The 25192-nt window shown below is 35.8% G+C and overlaps 1 protein-coding gene across 5 annotated transcripts in view; it reads left to right on the top strand.

Annotated features, from left to right (window-relative positions):
* Positions 1-807: 807 nt before the first annotated feature.
* MIA3 (MIA SH3 domain ER export factor 3) overlaps positions 808-25192 on the top strand; it is a 58996-nt gene continuing 34611 nt past the window's right edge. Inside the window, exons 1-6 of one of the 5 annotated variants that reach the window (XM_031967077.1) lie at positions 808-1315; positions 4672-4805; positions 8967-9053; positions 12796-15655; positions 17245-17523; positions 20260-20381. In XM_031967077.1, the coding sequence (XP_031822937.1) occupies positions 1180-1315; positions 4672-4805; positions 8967-9053; positions 12796-15655; positions 17245-17523; positions 20260-20285 (3522 nt within the window). In that variant the 5' untranslated portion in view covers positions 808-1179 and the 3' untranslated portion in view covers positions 20286-20381. Of the gene's footprint in view, positions 1316-4671; positions 4806-8966; positions 9054-12795; positions 15656-17244; positions 17524-20259; positions 20382-23163; positions 23403-25192 lie in introns of those variants that run through there. The other 4 variants (XR_004233973.1, XM_031967075.1, XM_031967076.1 and 1 more) reach the window with 4 other exon arrangements.

Here is a 25192-nt window from a genome sequence, read left to right as displayed (position 1 = left end):
CTTGAGTTTAAGGGGCTTGCTTAAAGTTAAGACAATAAGTTAGTAGCAGAGATGTAAACCCAGGTGCTAGCTCTAAATGTAGTCGCTAATCACAGATGCCTCCTTTCTAGCATACACTCATATCACATATTTGCACGCATGACTTTCTCCATATGTACATCGCAATACATGTATGTAAATGTATATGTGCACACACACATATATGCATTTATATACTGTATAATATATACATCTTCCAAGTGTAGTGTAACTTCTTCTGTGGGGTCAACTTCCCTTCTATAAGGATTGTATAAATTAACTCCACTACAAAAATACAGTAGTGACTCAAATTTAGAGGTACAAGTAGAATTTAGAGGTGTTAGTGAGATGATTACTCAAAGTCCTCTCATGACCTAGACTTCTCTTAACTGTTAAAATTCTCCCTTTAGCAGTGAGAAGTTACATTCCTGGTCCCAATCGTTTGTCATTACCCAGACCGACCCCAGACTCTCCAAGTTCCCTCCTCCCTTTAGTTATCCGATTGGGCTTGGGATGTGGCCTGGGGGTGGGCATCTTCAAAATTAAAAGGAAGGAATTGTACTGATGTTTGAAAGTCAAGAATGGCAGTGGTGAGGGCAAAAGACAGTGGAAGAAGAGAGGACCAGGTGGAGAATGGAGGCGTGGAGGAGAGCGGGAGAGCAATCGGGCCCAGGGCATAGAAGGGCTGCGGAGGAGATCCCCGCTGGAACACAGGAGGTGGCCAAGGACAGGAGTCCGGGATGCAGGCAGTAGGGACGGCAAGCAGCATTACAAAGGATATAGGACAGGAGCTGCGGATAGGGCGAGGAAGAGATGACGGAATAATGGCCAGGTGGCGGGGTCTCCCTTGGATTTCCCCGCCCCTCTCCTAGGCCTGAGAGATGCAGTCTGGTCTTGGGTTCCTCCTCTCCTCTTCCCCCAGCCCTCCCTTCCCATCCTTCTCCATCCCCAGCGCGGCTGACGTGTCTGTCTGGCACTGCTCATGCTCTCCCTCCGCCCCAAAGCCGGGTCCCAACCTCGCCGCTCGCCCCCGCCTTCTCTTTTCTCCTCCCCGCCGCCTCGCCATCGCCGTCCCCCGCGCCTGGGGCCTCCCTCCACCCCCCTCACCCCTCCAGCTCCAGCTCCAGCCCTAGCCCCAGCCCCAGCCCCAGCCCCGCCAACATGGCTGCAACGCCGCGTCTGCCCTTCTGTTTCTTCGTTCTACTGATCTCCTCTGGGCCGCGGCTGGGTCAAACGAACCGCAGTGGAGATCGGCGCTTCGCGGAGCTGAAACAATGCTCGGACGAGGAATGCAGCAGTGAGTGGGCGCCCGAGCCCGCGGGGATCGGGGGGAGGAGCAGTGGGGGGGACTCGCGAGCTGCGGGGCTGGGGGCGGATGGGCTCCCTGCCCCCGGAGGCTGTGCCCCGTGGGAGCTGGAGACCAGAGGCGGCCTGGAGCGCGGGAACACCTCGTACTTGAGAGCCAGAAGAAAGTAGCCCCATTCTCCCCTTCCCCCCCGGCTTTTTTGCTCCTGGGTCTGGGCGTCTCCGCCTCAGCTTGCCACCGCGGCACCCGACCTCGCCGGCTCCCACTTGTTGCAAGTTTTTTTTTGCCCCCGATCGAGAGAGGGGAGAGCAGGAGAGACGTCCCCTCGCTCTCGCCCCAACTACAGGCGTGGGCCCTCGGATCTCTCCCTCCCCCCCTTCCAGCCTTCCCCTCTGCTCCCCTAGCTAGAAGTGAAGAAACGTAACAGTGAAGTCCTCTCTAGGCTCTCTTGCTTTTCAGAGCCCGGTGTTTGCTCTTTAGGCTGGGAGCGAGTGCCTTCCAGCCCTTCCACTGTTGTAAAGATCCGCTTTGCTGCATTTGTGGAACCAGATGGGTTGCTAGGTTTAAGGCAGTCTGGCGCTGCTCGCTTTCTCCGCCCTCTCTGAGTCTTACTGGAATTGTTTGTACTTAGCTGTATTTGGGGTTTAAGGGAAAGGTTATTCCAAATAATCCACGCACGAATACACATGACGTTATTATTTTTACTGTTGGAATCATCGATCTCCAATTTCGTCCTTGTATGAAACATTTCCCTCTTCAACAAGAGAGGGCATATCTTTCACTCTTGAGACCTAAAGCATTCCTGTCGGGCTCCTGGGATAACCCATTTCTTAGGCAAGAAAGCTGAAGCAGTTAGGTAAAACTGGATTTCTGATTTATATAAATCCTTTTGTCAGTTCTAAAGGGGGGAAGTAATATCCTGAATAATTTTGAAGAGTTAAAAAACAAAGAATTCAGCGATATTATAACCTAAAACAACTTTAGTTTCATCCCCTTTTGTTCTTGAACTTGAGTAATTTTTTTGTCACTTGTGTTATCTTGTATCTTTTGTCTGACAACTCTTGTGACAATTGGATTTGTAATTGGCTGACATAAGTGCCAGAAAAGAAGCAACTTAGCCCTTATTAAGCAAGGATAAATAAGAAAATATTATTCTGAAAAGGCTAAGAAGGGAATAATTTACTCTTCACATGCAGGTATCTTTAAAAATAAAATTCCCATAATTTGAAATATTGTATTGAATCGTATTCTAAACAGCTGATTCAATATACAACTAAAAGACTGAGTCCAATTTGTCAACAGATTGTTAAAAATTAACCTAGGGACATTGGAAATACATTGAAACTTCCAGTCTTTTCTGTTCTTTCAAGTGACTGTCTTGGAACAGATTTTTAAACCAAGTTATTACAAATATAGGTATCATTCCAAAGTATAATTAGAAATTAAATTATGTAGAACTTTGACTCCGCTGTTTAGAAAAGGAAGTGTTTTTCCATTGCCCCTGTTCTCCCTTTCCCCTTAACTAGTGTGCAAACATTTCTTGGTTCTTTTTTATAGGGGGTGTGTGTGTGTGGAGGGGGGGGTAATGTGTTTGCATTTTTAATTTTGTTTTGCATTTTTTTCCCTCTTTGTTCATGCCTTTGATTTTACTCCCTCTACCAATGTACATTAAGAAGTATTCTGCAGTTTGTGGTCTTAGGGAATTGTTTAGGACTCTCAGTTAAGTGACTTAACTTGCCCAGGATCCTACAACCAGTATCTTTAGGGATGGGATTTGAACCCAGGTGTTCAATTCAGTGTCTGTTTCTCTACCTTATGCTACAAATATAAGCATGTTTTGTGATTATATATGCAATAGTGTGCATGTATACCAATAATATATGTGTAGTTGTATATAACACAACATGTATACATATAAGCATACCTGTATTTGCAGCATTGCAAATGTATGATATATTTATACATTTACACATGTATATTATTAATATGTATATGTGTATATGAGGGGAGTAACTAAAAAAAAGTTGCAGTCAGATCTGAGTTTCAGCCTTGTTTAAATCCTTATTCAGCAGGATGCTCAAGTATAAGAGCAATTTATGACAGGTCCTGTGTCTTAACACAATCTCTGTGACCTTAGACAAATCATAAGCTCTCTGGGTTTCACTTTACATGTGCAAAATGAGAGGAGCTATCCTATAAAGTCTTTTTCAGGCCCAAATCTATATAGTGCTGTGATCTTGAGTCTAAATTTCTCTTTGGTGTCTGCTAGCAATGATGATATTTTTTTCATAATGCTGTTTTTTTTGTCTGCTTTTTTGTCCGCTTTATGTTGTACAATCATGCCTGACTTTTCGTGATCCGATTTAGGCAAAGATATTGCAGTGGTTTGCCATTTCCATCTCTTTAGCTCATTTTATAGATGAGGAACTTGAGGCAAACAGGATTAGGTGACTTGCCCAGGATCACACAGCTAGTAAATGTCTGTATTCTAGGCCTCTCACACTAGCCACTGTGCCACCTAGGTACCATCCCACTTCTACCCCCTGTCTACTTTAAAAGAGAAAGGAATTTTCCTTCTGTCAGTTTTGATTAAATCAGCTTAGTGTTTGATGCATTTAAAACTTATTTCCCATAAAAGCTTTTCATTGTAGGCATATTTTTCTTCTCTTATGATCAAAGGCATACTTATTTGGCAAAGACTTGGCGCCTCAAAAGCATCCTTTCCAGATAATTTGCTCAGATATAAGAAGTACAGTTTTGCTGCAAATATCATCAATTTTTACTGCTGCATAGTAGAAATTGTGTCCATTTATAAAGTAGTGTGCCTTATTGTAGTTGAAGATAATTATTCTTTGAGACTCCCATTCTCTTCACAGCTCAGTTATCAACTCTTTGTGTTCTTTCTGTGGCCTTAGTAAGTCATTTGACCTCTTTATATCTTAATTTATCCATCTGTGAAATGAACATTTTTATAGACATAAAATGGGAAAGTCCAGTTATGAGAGTATTTAGACAGAGAACTAAGAATACTGTCCAAATCACTTAATTTCTCCAGGTTTCTTTGCCATACATTCACAGAAAGGAATTAGTACCCACTAATGTAAACCTGTCCACCTATAAAGAGTTGTTATGAATGGTTAAAACAAAAAGCAGTCTTAAATTTAAAAAAAAAAAAAAAACAACCTCAAGTGCTACTCAGAACCTATTGAAGGTGACACTATCTACAAATAGAAAACAATTCATGTCTACAGAGAGTTCTCAGATTCCCCATGGGACATAAATATAAGTAGAAGTGTGAAAAAAAAGGACCATTAGTGATGCTTGGACCTTATCTTTCTTCTCTATAGTGCTGATGTACCGGGGTAGAGCTCTGCAGGATTTCACAGGTCCAGACTGTCGCTTTGTAAATTTCAAAAAAGGGGAAGCTGTGTATGTCTATTACAAGTTAGTAGGAAGATCACCTGAACTTTGGGCTGGAAGTGTAAGTAATATTTAGTGTATTTTCTTTTTTTTTTCTTTCCTTTTTAATTGTATTATACCATTGTCATTCAATAACCACATCTCTCTCTTCGAATTCTTGTTTATGTTTCTGGCAAATGTATAACCCTGTTTCAGGACCTTGTAAGTCATGAATATTCCATAAGTATTTTAAGGTTAAGGTGACTAAAAACTTGCAGATAAGTTCCTTAAGTGCATTGAGAAATAACAGATTCTTTAAATTTGCCAGTAGTATTAACTTTAAAAAGTTAAGAAGGTAAATCTATGTAGGGTTTCAGGATGTGCAAGTTTTAGTAATTGATTCTTTATCTTTGCATTCCCTTTTATACTGACAGCTAATATTTGTTTATGAAAGGCCTAGAGAACCTGGTAACTTGTGGCACATAATTATCTGTGTTATTAATAGGCTGTGTTGTTGGAGAGCGTTCAGCATCATTAAATGGGGGAAGGGATAGGGAAGAAGGAAAATTTGACTTTCATCATCTTTTTCGTGCTCCTTTTTTTCTCTTCAAAGAACCTTTAATTGATTTTGTAATTAACTTATTTTCTGTTATTTCTCCCCCTTTCACCATCACAATTTCTCTTCTTTCTACTCCTGCTTCTTCTTAATGTCTTCTGCTAGACTCTGTTCACAGGTACACATTTTACGAGTTAACTAGTTAGTTTTAATTAGACATGGCTAATCCATCAAATTGCATGAGTATTTTTTAAAAAATAGATTTGGGAAAATTATCAAAAAGAGATGTTTCTGACTGAAAAGAATATTTGTGAGTCCTCTAATTTCCTTTTTTTTTTTTTTTAAATAGTATGGTGGTTGAGAGTTTAATAGTTTCTCCATACTGGAAATGTTCTTAGTACGTTCAAAGAAAGATATAGTCCCTATTCCGAAAGTTTAAAAACTTGAGAAAAAACCAAATACTAATAGAAAAGTTTCTTCAGGAAGCAGTAGGTATAATAAAAAAAAAAAATAGAATCCTGAGTCTGGGTTCTTGAGAAGTATGATGATCTAACTTTTCCCAGCTTGTAAGGGTTAATTCATTTAAATTAATATGTATAAAAATCTATTCCATTTAAGATTCACAAGAAGGAAATTCAGAATAATTGTTCCAAACTGTTTTGGCACTATGCTAGATTTGTAGTTAGAGGATGAGTTCCAATCCCATTTTATCCATGAAGTCTTTCTTGATAACCTAATCCCCAATTTGTTTGGTGTTTGTCATCTACTATCTTGTACATATCTGATCTTTCTGGCTAGATTTGAAATTTGTGGAGAACAAGACATCTTATATTCATATATCCCTTACATAGTGATTTCAGCATAAAAGATTTGTTAAATGAATAATTATTTGAGTATGCATAGCATTTGTACTGGGACACTGAAGATTGAGGAATATAGATGCCTTTGAGGAGCTCTCAGTCTGTTTTCTGCCTCCATATCTTTTGACAAATGATCTTTGGTGGCAAACTATGTAGTTGAGAGTTTCATGTATGAGAGTGCAGTAAAAAAAGTGGCTACATTGTATTCCATATGTAGGTGGTAGAAAAAGGGATTCATTTAAATCCAATAAGTACTTATTTGATAAGTTCCTTTTAGCACATGGTTGAGATATATTTCTAAGCTCTATTATATACTTGTTAGTTACTCTGTAATTTACAGTCATTTCTGTTTTAGGAAGAAACTTGATGGTCTTCTTCTCCCAGATTTATTTATTTATTAGGTTTTGTTTGTTTATTTGACTAGGTAAGAGAGGAGATTCTTTGCCTCAGTTGCTATCTAACCTTAATCAACAAATGGGTTCAGCCTCAGATAAACTTGAGACCTGTTAAAATCTTAGCTTAAAAAGGCCAAGGTCTTCCATTGCATTCAGGCATATCTCTTAAGTATCTTGCCATTGAACCCAAATGACTCTGGAGGGAAAAGTGAGGCAGGTGACTTTGCCCAGTCCTCCTTCACTTAAATGCAATTCAGTTGCATGAACTAACATCACCTCCCTGATGTCATGGTCCTCTTTGAGAACAAAGGACAAATAGCAACAATATACTGTAGGTATAAGAGAAGTATAAGGCATAATCATTTGCCCTCAAAAGCTTATAGCTGTACATGAAATAGTTAAAGAGAAATATTATAGTTAACTGCCCACTATGGGCAGGAAAGATTTTGGTTTTAGAAGTTGAGAATGGAAAGATCATGGTGAACTGAAATAATTGGAGTAAGTTTTGTAGAGAAAGTCCCCTGAAAAATTCTTTGGATGAAACTTTAGCTGAATATTCTGTCTTCTAGATTTAAACTTTTTTTTATAATTGTCACTTGTATGACTTAAGGCAAATCACTCTACATCTTTAGAACCCAGTTTCTTGATCTGAAAAATTAAGGAGATAAGTCTAGGTATTCCTTAAGCTCTTCTTGGGCTCTAAAATCTAATGCTCTTGTGATTTCTATCTTCTATCATTAGAGAGAAGCCAGCATGATTTCCTACCATTCTAATAGACCATGCTTCCCTGACTAACTCACCATTTGTGTTTTTAAAACCAAAATATTTCTTTCCCTTAAATTTCATTTTATACCTTTAGGTTCTTCAAAGGATATTTGTAGGAATCATGCTACTGTTTGCAGAAACCTAAACTTTAATAGATTATTTTCAAACAAGACTCTTTTTCACTCAATCATATCAGGTTATTTGTTCTCTTGCTCTTTCTAGTATACCTCCTTCACTCTCAGTATTAATGTTACTCACCCACTCATTTGTTGCTTAACATTTTATAGAGTAGCTTGAAAGAATTAGGCTTATTTGTCTAGAATTTGGTTTAGAAGGTGTCTAGTAAGCTTTGTTAAGGAAAACTTTCTATTTCTAATACAGCTTTGGAAAGGAAATAAAACGATGACATTGAGAGAAATTCGGAATGTGACACCTGTAAACTTAGTTACACATTTCACCATACCTCTCGATTTTATCCTAATAGTAGCTTCTGCTTAATTTTGGTGCTTTCCCTCTGTTGATTATCTCCATTTTATCCTGCCTCAAGCTTGTTTGCATGCATAGTTATTTATATATTTTCTTCCCTATTTATGTGTGAGAGAAAGAAAGAGGGGCAGGGACTTTCTTTTTACTTTCTTTGTGTCTCTAGCACTTAGCACAGTGCCTGCTACATAATAGGCACTTAATACATGTTTATTGACGAAGTTGGACATTATTTTTTCTATGTTAGCAAAATCATACAGTCTCTAATTCCATTTGGTATTTTTGAGAAAGACTATACCACCTAGCATATAAACGTAGCATTTCCTATTGTCCATGCTTATGCTCTAGTGGTAAATATTAAGCATTCTTCTTTATTTTAAGAACTTTTTTCCTTTCTAGAAATACTTCCTCCTTCCTTTATTTTTCCTATTATCATTAAAACTTCTTACCCAGACAAGTGAAATTTGGTTTTCCTTAACATTACAGAGATATAAAGTTGAAAGATATATCATACATACTTTTCTAGTCCTCTTTTTGGCAGATTACTACTCTAGACTTTATTTTCCTTAAGTGATTAAGTGGTAGTGGAAGTTATCTAGTAGAAGAATTTGAATTAGAAACCACATCTTTAATTGTTAGTTCTGATCTCTTTCCATTGCTTTTATTGTCTTTGCCTCTTTCACTTCGTAAAAACCATACAATTTTTTCCAGAAAAAATGTAGGTTGTTTAAAAGTTTTCAGAGTAATGTTTGGGTCTCTTCTTTTTTTTTTTTTTTTTTCCCTATTCTAAGATCTTTATGGGGGGATATGTTAGAAACTATGACTTTAATGAACTATCTGTCAATTTTTTTATTGATTATCTAATCTCTACAGCATTCCAGGAGTAATGTTGACTTTTAGGCAGTTGTCAGATATTACTAATGAGATTATTGTAGCAGAATATTTAACTAGTTGGTAATAAAATGACTATTTCCTCTGTGTGTGTGTGTGTGTGTGTGAGAGAGAGAGAGAATATGTGTGTCTCCTAATGACTATTCAGTAAGTTACTTTTGATGTAGCTACTAAAAGATACTTATATGTCTATGGAAAGGACATGTGACAATTTTTCTAATTATCACACATTTGCTATTTTCTTTTCGTGGAATTACTGATAATTTCCTCATTTTGTTCATTTTTTTGGATAGGTTGGCAGTGTTTTTGGGTACTTTCCAAAGGACTTAATTGAAGTAAATCATCAATATTCTGAACAAGAACTAGAACTACCAACAGATGTAAGTAGTGAGGTTTTTTTTTGGTTGTTCTTAATTTATAATTATTCATTATCAATTATTCTGCTCAGTGGGTTTTAAAAGGCCGTGGGTAGTTATTTTCAGCTTAAAAGTAAAAAATCCTAATAGTCTTTGCATCAAATTTTAATTTGTTCCAGAACATGTTGTTATATAGAAAATTTTGAAGACAAAAGGACATATAAAAGAAAATCTTTGAGACATAAAAGATTTTCAGACAGTTGGATGGCCTGTGGATTCTTTCCTTTACATCAGGAATTTCATTTAATTCAACAAGCATATGTTCTGTTTTCTAGGTATCAGGTGCTTTGCCTAGGTAATATTAAGGCACATGTAAGCCCATTTTTGGGGTGGGGGAGGCAGTTGGTTAAATGCTTTATTCAGGGTACCAACTAGTAAGAGTCTGAGGTAGGATTTGAACTCACGTCCTCCTGACTCCAGAACCAGTGCTCCATCAATCACACCCCAAACTGCCTTTGTTAGCCCATTTTTGCAAGTAAATTCGCAAATTGGTAGGTTGGTCCATTAAAAATTATTTTTCTCTTATAAGTCCCTCCCTTCAATCTGACGCTGTGACTGCGTAGTATAGGCCCTTATCTCTTCACATCTCGACAGTTTTATCAACCTCGGCTCTCGTCCATAGGTGTTCCTAAAGTACAAGTCTGTCATGTCAGTAAACTCCAAACTTGATGTCACCTCTAGAAGCAAATATAAAATCCCCTGGTTTTTGAGTCCCTCAGACTCTGGCCTCTTTCTACTTCTCCAGTCTTTTTCCTCCCCTCTGGGTACTCTGCTCTCTGTTGATGCTGGACTTTGCATGCTTTGCAGAGGATGCTCCATCTCTACACCTTAAACATTTTCAGTGGTTGTCCCTCAGTACCTGGAACTCTTTTTCTCCTCATCTCTGCTTGCTGGCATCCCTAATTTCCTTAAAGTCTCAGTTAAAATCCTACTTTCTGCAAGTAACCTCTTGGACCTCTCCTCAATCTTAATGTCTTTCCTTTGAGCTATCCCCGATTTACCTTTCTGTCCTGTCTGTACATCACTCTTTGCATGCTGTATATTACACTCGGAGTTCCTAGATGGCAGGGACTTGTTTTTCCTTTCTTTGGATCCCTAGTGCTTAGCATAATGCCTGACACATTTGTTGACCCACTTAAATTGAGTGTTAAATGATAAACTTCAATGGTATTTCAAAATTAGGCTAATTCAACATTAAAGTGAAAAACACATGCTGCAAGTCCCTTCTACTTGAACTAAGAAGGCTCTTCAGAGCCAGGATGACAACTCTTCACTGAGAGCACTTACTAGTTCCAGAGGATGTGCATTCTATCATTATTGTCAGTGGATATCAATTTGTCAGCCCTATTTAATGAGCTTTTAGAAAGAGGTGTGGTGTATATAGAATTGCCATGTAAGGAAAACAGTTATCACCAAACTGTTTTCTCATCTCATAAGTTTATGACATACTTTCCCATGAATACAGTGTCAAAGGGAAAGCCAGTCTAAACAGAGAACGAAAGATCTTTGAAGGGGCTGAATCTATGTCCAGGCTGTTCTTGGTTCCTGATAGAGACATTGAAGTCAGTTTATTTAGAATTGCAGCTAGGATAGTATTGGGAAAATGGGAAGTACTCCAGACCCTGACATTTATGAAGTTATCTTCTGATCAAGGAGTTGGGAAGAAACTTGAGACGCAAGTTTTAGGCCTCAGATGTGCTGCTACAAATTTGTTCCTTCTTAGAAGTTTAGCTGAAATATTGTTTCATCCCCTTTTGATCAACTCTCTCTGGTCCTGAACCAGCATTCTGGTTTTATAGAGGCCCCACAAAGTATTACCAAGTTTTCTCAGTCAGCTTAAGTAATTTTTTCCATACTTAGTCTAAAGCCTATAATTGACTGATTGGGGAAGAAATGGATAAAGTATCTGGGAGATAACATTTTATCTCTTATTTTCAACGGTTAGGTGAATATTTAGTAGATTCAGGAGAAGGAAACAGAAAAGAGTTTTGGAATGGAAGGAAGCACCTTGGGTTATCTTCAGTGAATTAAAGCATTATGACTTCTTGCGTAAATTATAATATAATGTAGTTTCCTCCTACTAATTAACTTTTCTAGAATTGCCACAGAACTTAAAAGGTAGTAATAGTATTAGCTACGTGACCCTGGGCAAATCACTTAATCCCAATTGACTCAGCAAAAAAAAAAAAAAAAAAAGCTGGTAGTACTAACCTATGGCAAAATCTTGGCAGAGATAGCAGTATGGATGAGGGCTTTGAATTGTTTTCTTGTTACCTTTTCCAGTCTTGTGGGTTTTTAAATTGACCTTTATTGCAATAACTGTCCCACTTGTAATTTCATGGCAGTTCTATATTTAAATGTATGTGATACAGGCAGTCTGTAGATCATAGAGACATGACTTGGGCAGACTATTTTGTCAAGCAGTTTCAAGCTTGTCAGAATATCAATAGAATGGTTTAATTTGAAGTGAGAGGAACAACTGATCCAGCATTGTTTCTTATGCACACAACCAGTTGTTAATTGAAGCCATTAGTTATGCAACATCAAAATAAAGAGCCTCCAGTTTAATTCAGCATACTCTTTTGCTTGGTGACTTCAATGCAGAGAGGAGAACTTAGAAAAACAAGTTGGCAAACTTGGTTCATTTGTAGGGATTTGGAAGAGGACAAAGATTTATACACTATACAGATTTATCCTGTGTATACATCATGAGTATTTTTTTTGAGAAAAGGAATGAATTGATTATGTTAATAGATAGGAAACAAATCATTACTGGTGTGGGAGTTATTCTGAATCAATTGTTTATATATTCAGATCACCAGCTTGTTAGAGCCAAGATCAAATTTAATACAAAGCTAAAACAAAGAATAAAAATTCAAAAAAAAAAAAAAAAAAGATGACACCTTAAAGCTAATGAATTAATTGAAATTTTCTTTGTATGTGATTGATTTAAACTTAATACTTGCTCACTTTTTTATTTAGTTAGGATAACAGTAGCAGGGACAAAATAAAATCCACAAATAAACATGAACTTTCATTTAAAATAAATATAAATGTTTCCGGGTTACTTTAAGGTAGATCTCTCAACAAATCTCACTTTCTAAATCTTATTAACTTAATTAAGTAGAAAAGAACTTATAATGTGACTCATTATTTCTTTTTATTTTAAATTTCTTATGTAGTCTGCATCCCAATAAAATGTCCTTTAAGTCAACAATAACATCCTTGCTAACCTAGGGAAAATAAGGCATAATAGGTTCTATTGAGTTCTAACAAGATAAGCATATTTTAAGAAGATAAATTGATAAGGAAGTTAGTTTCTCAGGTTCTTTTGGGTCTTGAAGTAGTTTGATAATTTTGTTTGAAGTTAATTCCTAGACCATTAGTTGATTTAGTTTGAAGGGAATTCCTAAATCATCAGATATAGCTATCTTTAAATGAGTACAAAATTCATTTGAAAATGAATCGTTGATAAGCCACTGAATATGTATAAGCAAGAGTTGATTGTATTATAGCACTTAGAGTGTGTGTTAAACACAGTGAATAGAGCACTGGCCTTGAAGCCAGGAGGACTTGAGTTCAAATCCAGCCTCAGACACTTAATATTTCCTAGCTTTGTGATCGTGGGTAAGTCATTTAACTCCAATTGCCTCAGCACTAAAAAATTTTTTTTAGTGTGACACAATAACATTTTATTTCCTTTCAGGAAACAGATTTTGTTTGTTTTGATGGAGGAGTGGATGATTTTGACAACTATGATATTGAAGATCTTTTAGGATTTTGGGGAGAAACTGTGAGAGACAAAGGGGAAGATGAATTGAACACTTCCGGGACTGAAAACTCTGAGAAACTTACAGAAGAAACAGAAGAGGAGAATCCTAAGGAAGTCGATGTTGAAGAATCTCTTGAGATATCCAAGGATGACAATGATGAGGCTGAAACATCAGTGGATAGCAAAATTCTTACAAATTCAGAAGAAAATAGTTTACTTTCTGAAAACACTAAGAATTTAGAGGGAGAATTTGAAACACATAGGACCCCCATCCATGTAAATAGTCATGCAGATAATCCTCAGGGAAATCAACCCTCCCTTGAGCCTTTAGAAGAAATGCTACAAGATAAATTAAAAGTGCCAGAAAATGAAAATTCAAGGAACATTAATATTTCTCAGCTTTCTAAGGACTGGGAGGAGATTGATGCTTATAAACTTTTGAAAAAGGAAATTAATTTGGATTTGAAAACAAAATTTGGCTCAACTGCAGATGCACTTGTATCGGATGATGAAACAACTAGGCTTGTTACTTCATTAGAAGAGGAGTTTGATGAGGAATTGGACACTGATAATTCCAAAGTTGAGGAAGAGGATAAAGGTAGTTTTGATGAACCACCATTACTAACTTTTACAAATGGAGAAGATAGGAAAACAGAAGAGAAATATTCAACAGGTGAAAATTTGTATACTGAAGAAGATACTGATGAAATAGCTCAGCCCAGCATTGGTGAAAAAAATGACAAAAATATACTGAAAACCTTAGGAGATACTATTTTCTCTATTGTTGGTGGAGGCGAAGCAGAAAACGATGCCACAGATTTGGATGATTTTGATTTAGACGAAGAAAAGATAGAGGATAAGGAAAAAGTCCTGATTGGTAAATGGGAAGAAGATATCCCTGTAACAAGTCATGACAGAAGCCTAGAAGATACCCTTGAAATTGGCACAGTGATTGAAATTAAGGAAAAAAGAGAGATAATACAACCATTCAAGGAAGAATTCATGAAAAAGGGAAAGGAATTAGGAGATGAGGACATTTCTATAAAAAGTTCTACTCATGAAATTGAACTTATGCATAATAATCCTGCTGAAATGAGAGAAGACACCTTAAAATCACCCCTTAATTACATGAAAGGTGACCTAAAAGAAACTATTACTCCTCAGATTACAAAAGGGGAGCTTCCTGAGGAGAAATCTGGAGAAAAGGTTTTAGATGACAACTTTGAGAGTGATCCTGTACATAAAGCACTCTGGAAGAAAATGAAAGAGAAAAATACTGAACAGAAATCTGTAAGTATTAAATCATTGCTAGAAGATGAACAACAAAATGCATCCAAAGGAAATGTGGACATAAACAGTATTTCAGAAAATGAACAAGAACAGGAAATGTTTCCAGTAAAGATGCAAGGAAAGGAATCCTCCCAGCCAGCTCTGCTTAAAATTCAAAATCAAATCAACATTTCTTCTGTAGATAAAATTTATTTACCAGAAAAAAAGGTGGAGGAGAATCTGATGTTGGAAGAAAATTTACTGGGCCAACAGGATAAAGATATGGAAACTGAAATTAGCAAGCAGCTGGATGAAAAGATCAAGCATTCTGAAAGAGAGATTCGAGATCAACTTTCCAAAGATGAAAACAAAGAAATGGAGAACACAAAAAATAAGGACAAAGATATTCTTAAGGATGGAGAAACAAATGATTTCAAAGAAAATGTGGGCCAACAACCTCTTATCATGGAGACAACACAGTTGCAGAGAGAAAAGGCAGAAGCTGAAGATGATGACTTCCACATAGCTGAGGACTTGTTAGAAGATGAAAATGCTATAAGCGCTGCTGCCAGTGGCCAGAGCAGTAGCATAAATGTTGATGTGCAAATGAAAGAAAAAGCTAATTCAGAAGTCCCAAATCTGCTTTATGCCACAGAAGACACCAAAGAAAAAACAAGTATGATTTTGGAAGCTGAAGGAGTAGATAAAAGCTTGCAAGGGTCAGGTGAGACTATGCCCAAAGGGGTAATTGCAAAGATTGAAGAATCTATTAAAATCACTCTAGAGCAGCAAGAGAAAGATCCCCTTGAGAAAGATGAAAAACCCACGTCCTCTGCTGTTAGTGACTCTTTTGGCAAGGATGAAAATCAGGCTCAAAATTTATTTGAGGAGCTTGATTATTTTGAAAAAGAAGATGGTCTGGAAAACAAAAAAGACTTCAGTTACACAGAAAGGTCTTGGCCAGATGATTTCTCCCAAGAAGATCTTGAATACTCACAAAATTTCATTGATACAGAAAGCCAAACAAATCAGCAATCTGATTCTATGGAGCTTGAAGATAACCTGGTCTATAAAAAAGCTCTTAAATTAGAATATAGTGATACAGTAAAGCAACTGTCTATCATTAAGGGCTTTCTTGATGAAGAACAAATAGAAAGATTAGAAAAGTACCTTGGGTCAGAGAATGTCCTGCAGCTGGAATCCACATTCCATGACATGGAAAGTAAGCTAGCATTTGCTCAAAAGGAGAGCCTGCCATATAATATGGAAAAAGCACTGGACGATGTCTTTCACTCTTCAATGTCAAATATCCTTGAGATGGTGGAGAAAATGTTAGATTCTAAAGTGGCAGAAAACAAGGAGCTGGGCATGAAAGAGATGGACACATTTGATGAAGAGGTTACTCTGCTGAATGATATTCAGGACCTGATCTTTTTTGTCAGATACAAACACCCTTTGGTAGAAGAGAGTGTACCCCTAGCAGCTGCTGCGCCTCCAGAAGACAGTTCTAAGGTCCCTCTTGCAGGTAAAATACAAATCTCTTTTCTTCCTGAGTTAGCCTGGTTGATAAAAGTATGGTTATGCCATTTCTCAAATCCAGTACAAGGCAGGTATATTTTTCTGGGCTAGTTATATGAGAACAGCTTGGTCCAATAGGAGAGTATGACATTTCAGTATTCTTGGACTAGCTGTCATTTCCCTCTCTTTAATATAGAATTCTCTTTTATCTCAGTAGCAATTGGTTATTATTGTTGTTCAAATACAAAACATATGCATGGGTAATTTTTCAACATTGACTCTTGCAAAACCTTCTGTTCCAACTTTTCCCTTCCTTCCCTTCACCCCCTCCCCTAGATGGCAAGTAGTCTCATACATGTTAAATATGTTAAAGTATATGTTAAATACAATATATGTATACATATCAAGTATAAGTTTTATTGATGATTTTTATTTTTAACCACAGTCATCTCTAGATGACTCATTCTTCCAAATTGAATCCTTCATTATGGCAACAATAAAAGTTAAGCAAAGTAAACAAAAACATTGACCATTTCTGACAATATATACAACATTCTTCCCTAATAGTCTTCCATCTTTCTGTCAAGAGGAGAGATTGTTTTTACTAGTGATAACTAATTTTTGTATTGTACTTTACATTTTGGAAAGCACATTACTCACAACAAATGTGTAGTACAATTTATCATTCTCATTTTACAGATGTGGAAACTTACTCAGAGGTTAGAAGCCAACAAAACTTTTAGGCATTCCATCTTCCTGAGCCTCAGTTTCTTCTTCTGTAAGATGAGGAATGGACTAAATGCCCTTTAAAGTTTCTTCCAGCTCTACATCTTTGAGCCTTTTAAGATTTTTTTTTACCGTTTTTTTTTTTTTTTTGAGAGACAATCAGGGTTAAGTAACTTAGCCAGGATCACACAGCAAGTGTTAATTGTCTGAGGCTGGATTTGAACTCAGATCCTTCTGATTCCAGAATTGAAACTTAGCTCTTTTGACTTGAAATTCACTTTTTTTTTTCGCTGTATTATATCTCCAGCACGGTATTACTCTTCTCAATGGTAAAGATAATTAAGTTACTGAGGTATGGTAAATATAACTTCCAAAAAATACTATCAATAAATAATTAAATGCAGTGGTTTGATTGATTTATGCTTTTAAACCTTGTTTATAAATAAGCATAGAGTGTCCTCAATAATTTAAGTTGTTTTTAATCTATTAAGCTTTTAGGAGAATGAAAATTTTTCTAAAAGTGCTATTTGTAAGCATAGGAATAAGTTTTTAAGCATTCTCTGAATGCAGAGAATAAAGCAGAATAATGTATCAATTGAGGATCCAGAGATCAAATTATATGCATATTCAGGGAGATACTGATAAATCCCCATGTTTAAATATATGATTATGTTCAGACCTAACTTTCCCAGGAAGAAATTTATTCCATGTAATAGCATAAGTAACAAATGAGCATATTTGGAGATAGAATAACATAACCACAAATATTTAATTTTAACAGGTAAGTAACAAACTTTATGTAAATCTACAAGGTATTTGGAACCATATACTATGGCTTGTTATACAACAACATAAATATGGAAATTTTAGTATTTCCTGTAGACCCAAAAACAGAACCCAAAAGAGACCAGGGAAGAAAGTTCTCAGTGAATGAAGGAGATACATTTGCACCAGAGGAAAACAAGAGGCCACCAGAGAGCATAGAAATAAAAGTTCATACAGTGGAAGTACCCAAGGAAGATATGGACATCTCAGAAAAAGCTGATCTTTTGGATTCGGGAGAGATCAAAGATGTTGGTGACTCACAAGATGGACTACTAGTCAAAAAGTCCTCACAAGATCAAAGTATTGGGGAAGATCTGGCTAGAGGTAAGGTTTACTCATTTTTCTTTAAAAAATGCTATTCCATGTACATGACAGACAAGATTTTCTTGGTGAGTGCAGTAAAATGATTTTATTGTCAAAGTGAGACAAAATTCAATGAATATGTTGTACATTTTTTAAGCTTGTTTTTATTTTAGTTTTAGTTTTCAACACTCAATTTTATAAGATTTTGAATTCCAAATTTTTTTCCCTTCTTCCCTATTCTCTCCCCTCCCCAATATGGCAAACAATTTGATATAGGTTATACATGTGCAGTCACATTAAACATTGCTACATTAATCATGTTGTGAAAGAAAAATCAGAATAAAAGGGGGGAAAGACCACAAGAAAGAAAAAAAAAAGTGAAAATAATATGATTTGATCTGTATTCAGACTCCATAGCTCTTTTTCTGGATGTGAATGATATTTTCCATCATGAGTCTTTTGGAATTGTTTTGGATTCTTGTATTGCTGAAAAAGGGGCTAGGTCTATCATAACTGATTATCACATAATACTGCTATTGTGTTGTTTATGTTTATAAAGAGTATGAGAAACTATCATTCATGACCCAATTTAAGACAATTTTATATTTAAAAAAACTGAATTAAAATGGACCTTGATTAAGATCTTAAGTTCTAAAATTATAACTTGATTATTGGTTAATTTAGCTATAACAATCCATGAAACACATAAAAACACAAAATAACCACCTCTCCTGTGTGGTCTTTTGCATTTGCAGTAAAAGTGGCAAGAGTGATAAAAGAGAGCAGAGGCTGCAAAGAATTATTAGGTTTTTAAAAAATATCTCTAAATATTTATATTTGTGGATTACTTGAAATGTAAGAGCCTTGTCCTGTGACTGAGTAGACTTACTGCGTCATAATATTTTTCACAATCTCTCTCTACATGAGAGCAGAAGACAAAAAACTGACATGAAATGGTTACAGATTTTACTTGGAGAGACAAATAGAGAAGTTGGCAAAATTACTTGATTTGCCAAAATTACCTGCAAAGTCCTGATGTTTTTATACATTTTGTTTCTCAATGTTTGTGATACAAACATTTATAAAAAAAAGACTATCATAAAGATAATTTCAGCCTATTGGCTGAATTGAGTTTTAGACTATAAAAGAGTAGAAGTTTTAGAAAGATTTCAATAAGGGCCTCCTTATTAACTCAGTATGTATGTACACAGATTGAATGAATATGGAGGATTTATTGGAAGACATGAATAAGAATCACACAGGATATGTGATTAAAAATAATAAGTAGCTAACACTTTTATAGCAGCTTTTGTGTGCCAGGTACTATGCTAAGCACTCTGCAGATATTAAATTCTTTGATTTGAGGCTGAAAACCTTGGAAGAGAAGGTGTTTTTTTAATCTCCATTTTACAAATGAGGAAACTGAGGCAAGCAGAAATTAAGTGACTTGTCTAGAATCACACAATCATAGTAAGAGTCTGAGGCCAGATTTAAACTCAGGTCTGCTTGACTTCAGAGCCAGTATTTCTATTCACTGTGCCACCCTAGCACTGTCTCATCTATATGCCCTTAACCTGCATGTGATGAGTTGCAGTCTGCAGCATTGGATACAAAAAAGATTAATCAAAGATTTCTTTTAAATAGCAGGCTTTTCTTACACAATAATACTTTTTGATGCCTTTTTTTTGATTCAACATATACATTTTTCTCTCTATCAAAAAGTGTATGCTTATGATGTTTTTTTTAAACTGCAGATTTATTGGACAGACACTATTATCTCCCTTGCATAATCTCGATTTAGTTTAACATAGTTAATGCTTATGCATTTTGATCATTCATGTGAAGAATATTTAAAAGAATGGATTTGTAGAGTGCTCTGAAAAGCATAAGATGCCATAAAAATGTTAGCTATTATTCATCATCCTAAAATAATATTGGCTTGGAAACAAAGTATTTGTATGAACAGAGATAAATTCTTATTGGGCAGTCCATGTTTTTAATAAATCTTTATCAAATGAATAATTAATGTTGAATTCTCTCTAACACCCAATTTAACTCTTGAGAATGTTGGGAACTTAGAAAAACTGAAGAAGTATAAATTCACTTAAAAAAATAGAAAATCCAAATTTGTCATCACCCCACAAAAAATTCAAGCTTGTTCTGTAGCTTTTTAAAATTTCTAACAAAAGGATCTTCACAAAACAGTTCACTTTAAGGTTCATTTGAATAGTGAAGTCTACTGAATTTGTTAAATGAATTTATATTTAAAAATTCAATTCACATGGCAGTTTTCAGAAGTTTAGCTGTGAAAAATAAGATTTAATAGGAAAAGAGAAATTAATATCTTGTCACTGATATAGTCTAATAGGTTATTCTTTTTAAAAATTGTAATTTTTGTGTACATGCTATGGTTCAAAGTTGAGACATATCAGTGCGTAAGATAAACTTTAGGACTATGTCAGATATGTAGCTATTTTTGAAAATTCATTTGAAATTACTTCATCTTACATATGTTAAAGGGCTTCTTATGTACAAAGTACTACCTAAGTACCAAAGATAATGAAGACAAAATTAAACAGTCTCTGTGTTCAGTAAACTTACATTCTGGGGGAGGACGGTTGGAGGGAGACATATGCTACATAAATAGGTATAATACAATGTAGGGAGAGATGGGGAAACAATGGTGAGATAAAACAGATTCATCTAGGAAGGTAAATTTTTCCTCATTCAAAGAAGAACACTTCTTCCTCCTTCCAGGGCAGGGATCAGGGAAGACTAAATAGAGCATGTGGCACTTGAGCTGAGAAAGATGAGGGATCTAAAAGTTGGAGATGAGTAGAGTTACCAGCATGGAAGACTACCTGTGCAAATGCACAAAGGTTGGTGTTAGCATGTCAAGTCTGGGTAATAGCTAGTAGTCCAATTTGGCTAAAATATACATTTGGTAAAGAAGTAACTTAATATTTCTGCTAAGGCAGATTGGAAGTCCCTAAGTGTCAAGATAAGGATTTTGCATTTTATTCTAGTCAATTTAGGAACCTCTAAAGGTTTCTCATCAAGGAAGAATCTGAGCATCTCAGAGCAGCAATCCCTAACGGTGTTTGTGGGCTGGTAGCTTTTAGATGGAAAAGATGAGCAATAAAGAATAACTATTTCTCATTAAATGAAGATTGACACAATTGGTTCTTGTCGTTGACAATAGTTACATTCCATAAAGTTACTGTGAACACTAAATTAGTGAATATTGAACCATTGCTCCTGGGGGATATATACAGAGTTAGATTTTTAGCAAGTCTATGGTCACATCATTTACTGTAGTACTTTCAGGAGTAATCTCATGTACACATCAGTGAATTTCCTCTTCCTTTTTCTGGACGTTGCTCTACTGTTGATTTGTTAACATTGAACTCACAGCCAACAACATTATATGACTGAATGAAGCTTTTTAACACAGATTTTCCCTGTAAGGCACATCCCAACCTTCTTGGGCTTAAGAACACTAGATAGCTCTTCAGCAGAGTGCTTGGAGATCATTTTAAACAGCAAAGATCACGCGCCTCCCCACCCCCCCAAGCTCAAAAATGAAAAAAAAAAGGGGGTAGATCTCAAAAAAGACATGAAACAAAAAGGCAGAGTATCCCCTTGTTCTGTCTCAGCTGGAAATGCATACATCAAGAACTCAAATTCTTTGCTGCTCTGTGCATGTCCATTAATCATTGCAAAAGCACCACCAGTGATTTTGAAGTAACAAATTTTAGAAAATAGGAGAATTCAAAAATATGGAATTCACAAATCATGAGAATCTACTATGATTGTTATCTTTAACAATTGGAGACTTTTTGTCACCTCAAGCAATTTTTGAGGTGATTAGGTAAGAGAGGGAGAAGGGGACAGGATGTCATAATTGGATAACTCTGGAGGTCAGAAGGGCAAAAGTTCTGCTTAGGGGCTTAGAATTTAATCTACGCCTTTAAGTGGTTTTTAACCTTTTGAATCCCTTAACAAGAATTTTGCCAATTCTAGTTATTATAGAACCTCAGAGAACAAGAAAATAAATGAGAAGTGGGACTGGGAGATTATTAAGATCTCTTAAGAAATACAGCAAAACAAAACTGAACTTGAACAGTTTAATTTGGCTCATCAATTAAGAAATAAAATTAGTTTCTTTCTCCTGTCTTCTCCTTCATCTCATGTTTTAAGAATCACTAGTATTTACAGAAAATCTGTTTTTTAAAATTTGCTTAAAAAATATCACTTCCATTTTCAAATATATCCCTCCCCCCCCCCCCCCCCCCCCCCCCCAGTGAATACTGCTTTGTGTAGCAAATGAAAAAGGGAGAAAAAAGCAATTCAGCAAAACTTAGTGACACATGGACCAATTTTTGCTTTATACATAAAAGATCCACATTCCTGGTTTACCAGTTCTTTGAAGAAGGGATTAGTCAAAACAATCTTAGTCTAAGTATAATATCACTTATGGGCAGGCAGTTTAGGTGGCACAAAGAATAGAGTGCCAGACCCAGAGTCTTGAAAACTTAACTTTGTGAGTTCAAATCTGGCCTCAGATCCTATCTATGTTACTATGGTGAAGTCACTTAATCCTGTTTTCCTCAGTTACCTCATTTGTAAAATGAGCTGAAGAATATGAATATATATACATATATATGTGTATATATAGATATATATACACACAAAATCATGTATATAGCTATATATATTCACTTATTGAGACTGTTTCCCCACTTTTATCATTGTATTCTCAGCATTTAATTCAGTGAATGGCATATAGTACATACTAAACAAAAGGTACTGATTGCTTCATGTTAAACAGAGAAGATAGCCAGCTATTGTATAGAACAGACCCTGGAAACTCAGTTGAACTGTTGCACCCAGTGTTTCACCCAAGAAATTTCACAAGACTCACGTGGGTGTGTGTGTGTGTGTAATTAATAGAAGATAACCTTAAAGAGGAAGAAACTCGAAGCTTAGGAACTAACAAGATCTAGGCAGTTTTACTTGCTGGTTTGCTGCAGGAGTAGTACGTATAATGAAAAATTTAAAATTCACAGACACATTTCACAAATAGTTTTATTTCATAAGAAGTACATAGGAAAACTACAGTTTGATAAAATACTATGTAAACTTTTAACCTTACATGACCCCATTTGGGGTTTGATTTGCCATTTCCTTCTCTAGCTTATTTTTACAGATGAGACAACTGAGGCAAAAAGTTATAAGTTACTTGCTCAGGGTCATACAGCTAGTAAGTGCCTGAGGACAGATTTGAATTCAGGAAGATGAGTCTTCCTGCTTCCAAGTCTGGCACCTAGCTTCTCATCTATCTTATTAAAGATATTAATGAATTAATGCATTATTTTGAGGATTAATTATGTGACTTTTTTTGGAGAAAATAAAAAAGTGTTCTTCCCTTTTCTCTCCTAGATATAAATACTTTTCAACTAGACATTTATAAAAAATAGATAGAAACTTGTTTATTTTATAATCTTAGGGGCCTTCAGGGGAACTCAGAAGTTTATAGCTACAGCTCTATCAGGAGGGTCATACATGTAAGGGTGAACTTATGTTGGGAATTGTTTAAATGGGTCAAAAATTCCATGTTCTAAAACACCATTACACTTTAAGTTAATTTTCTTTCTTTAGGACTGATTTCAGCAGAAGATGTTTCTTTGGATACAAAACAACCTCCTTTAGAAATCATTTCCACAGAAGAAACTCCTTTAGATACAAAACAGCAACCTCTAGGAATAGGTTCCATAGAAGATACTCCTTTGGATACAGAACAACAACTAGAAACAAATCCAGTGGTGCCACCAATTCTTGCAGCTATAAAGAGTGCAGGTCTTGTCGCAAAAGAAAACATGAAACAATATACTGAGATGGTAAGTATGACATTAACTTTCCAAATGGTTTATTGGTGTATTGTAATTATTTAATAAGTGTATTTTGAGCATTTAGGGTTTTCAGCAAGTGACTAGCTCGATAGATCTGAAATTTTTTTTTTAATAATTTAAAGCAATTTTTAAAGATGGAACCTGAAATACTTTATAGATTTTATGATGTGTTTGGGATTTTTATTCAGAATTGACTTTTTAGGGGAATTATTGAGGCAGTTTATGGAAGGTGAAATATCTAAAGTTATTTTTAGGGCTCTGCTCCCTGTGCTGGTATTTGTTGACATTAGTAATTTTTCTTTAATGTATACTTTAGGTCTGGGCAAATTTCTAGTAATGGGGTGTTGAGTTTTACTAATCCTTATACAAGGTGTGCATAAGGGAAAGGTGTGCAAAATTCAGAAGTTGGGCTCCTTTGTCAAACATCCTCCCCTCTATATTTTCTTTCTCCCTTTCATTCAGTTGATTAATTTTCTCTTTTAAAAATAAAATATCCTTAGAATAATTGAACCCACGTTATTCACACTTCATTGTGAACTGCCCTAATCTAATCATTTCTTTTCTCACTGCTAAATTTTTCAGTGAAGAGGTAGTAACTGGTTGATAATTAACAAGAAATTTTGGAATACTTTTTCTCACGGGATAGGACAGTGGAATATAAACAGATTTCTAGAGGGCAGAAACTTTGTTTTGTTTTCTCTGCATCATGATCATCATGTAGGAGAGGGGAACATTTATTATTTCATAATTAATTGTTGAACTGAATTTGATTAGGATGAAAAGAGTGTGAGGGATTTTTGGATTGGCCAGAAGGTTAAGGAACCTGGAGAATCAAAGTGGAAAGAGGTTGTAATTGTCTATTTCAGGGTTGGGTAGCAATTACTATACTCCACACAGTGCAGTGTGAGCATTGTCTCAGGATTCAGCGGATGATGAATTTAGATATTGAGTCTAATGCTTTACAATACAAGTCACTTCCTGTCACTTGACCTCAGTTTTCTCTTCTGGAGCATGAAGAAGTTGGACCAGATGACTGCTTGGATCCTCTCTAGCTCTTAAATCTATAATCTTTTAAAAGTGGTTACAGTGAAAAGCATTTCTCCTGCTTGAAAATGGCCTTTTGAAACCGTTTGTGTCTTCTTCATTAGAATCATTGTAAGTTATAGATTGTCACAACAAGGGTCTTTAGAGGGTCTTTAGAGAGTCTTTAGTTGAAGAGAGGAGAAAAGAGAAGCCAATAGAGGGGAAATAGCTTGCCTAGGGCCATCTGGCTTCATGACCAACATTTTGTACACTACATTCTTCTTGTCTTCCTAATGATTAGGATCAGAGGATCATAGATGATATATCTGGAATGGGAAGGAACCTTAAAAGTCATGTAGCCCAATTTCATAGTTCATAGATGAAATATAGGGAGGTTAGATGATGCTAGCCCAAGATCACAAAAGTAATAATTATTAACATTAAAAAGAACCACCACCAATAATTTATAGTAGCTAAAATTTAGTTAACATTTTTAAGGTTTGTAAAGCACTTCACATCAACTGTGCTTTATTTGACATTTTAAACTAAAAGTTCCATTGGCATGTCAAAAATCAAAATGTCCAAACCAGAACTTATGTTTTCCCTCAAATATGCTTCTATAACAGATTTCTTTCTTTTTGTGGAAAACCATCATTCTTCCTGGTCATATAATTTTCGCTTCATTATTCAGTTCCTCATTCACTGTTATACCTACTGCATATCCAAACAGCTACAAAGACTAGTTTCTTCCTTTT

This window comes from Sarcophilus harrisii, chromosome 4 (genome assembly GCF_902635505.1).
Source record: "Sarcophilus harrisii chromosome 4, mSarHar1.11, whole genome shotgun sequence".
Lineage (NCBI taxonomy): Eukaryota > Metazoa > Chordata > Mammalia > Dasyuromorphia > Dasyuridae > Sarcophilus > Sarcophilus harrisii.
Note: the sequence above shows the minus strand (reverse complement) of the source record. Positions and strands in the feature narration are given on the sequence as shown.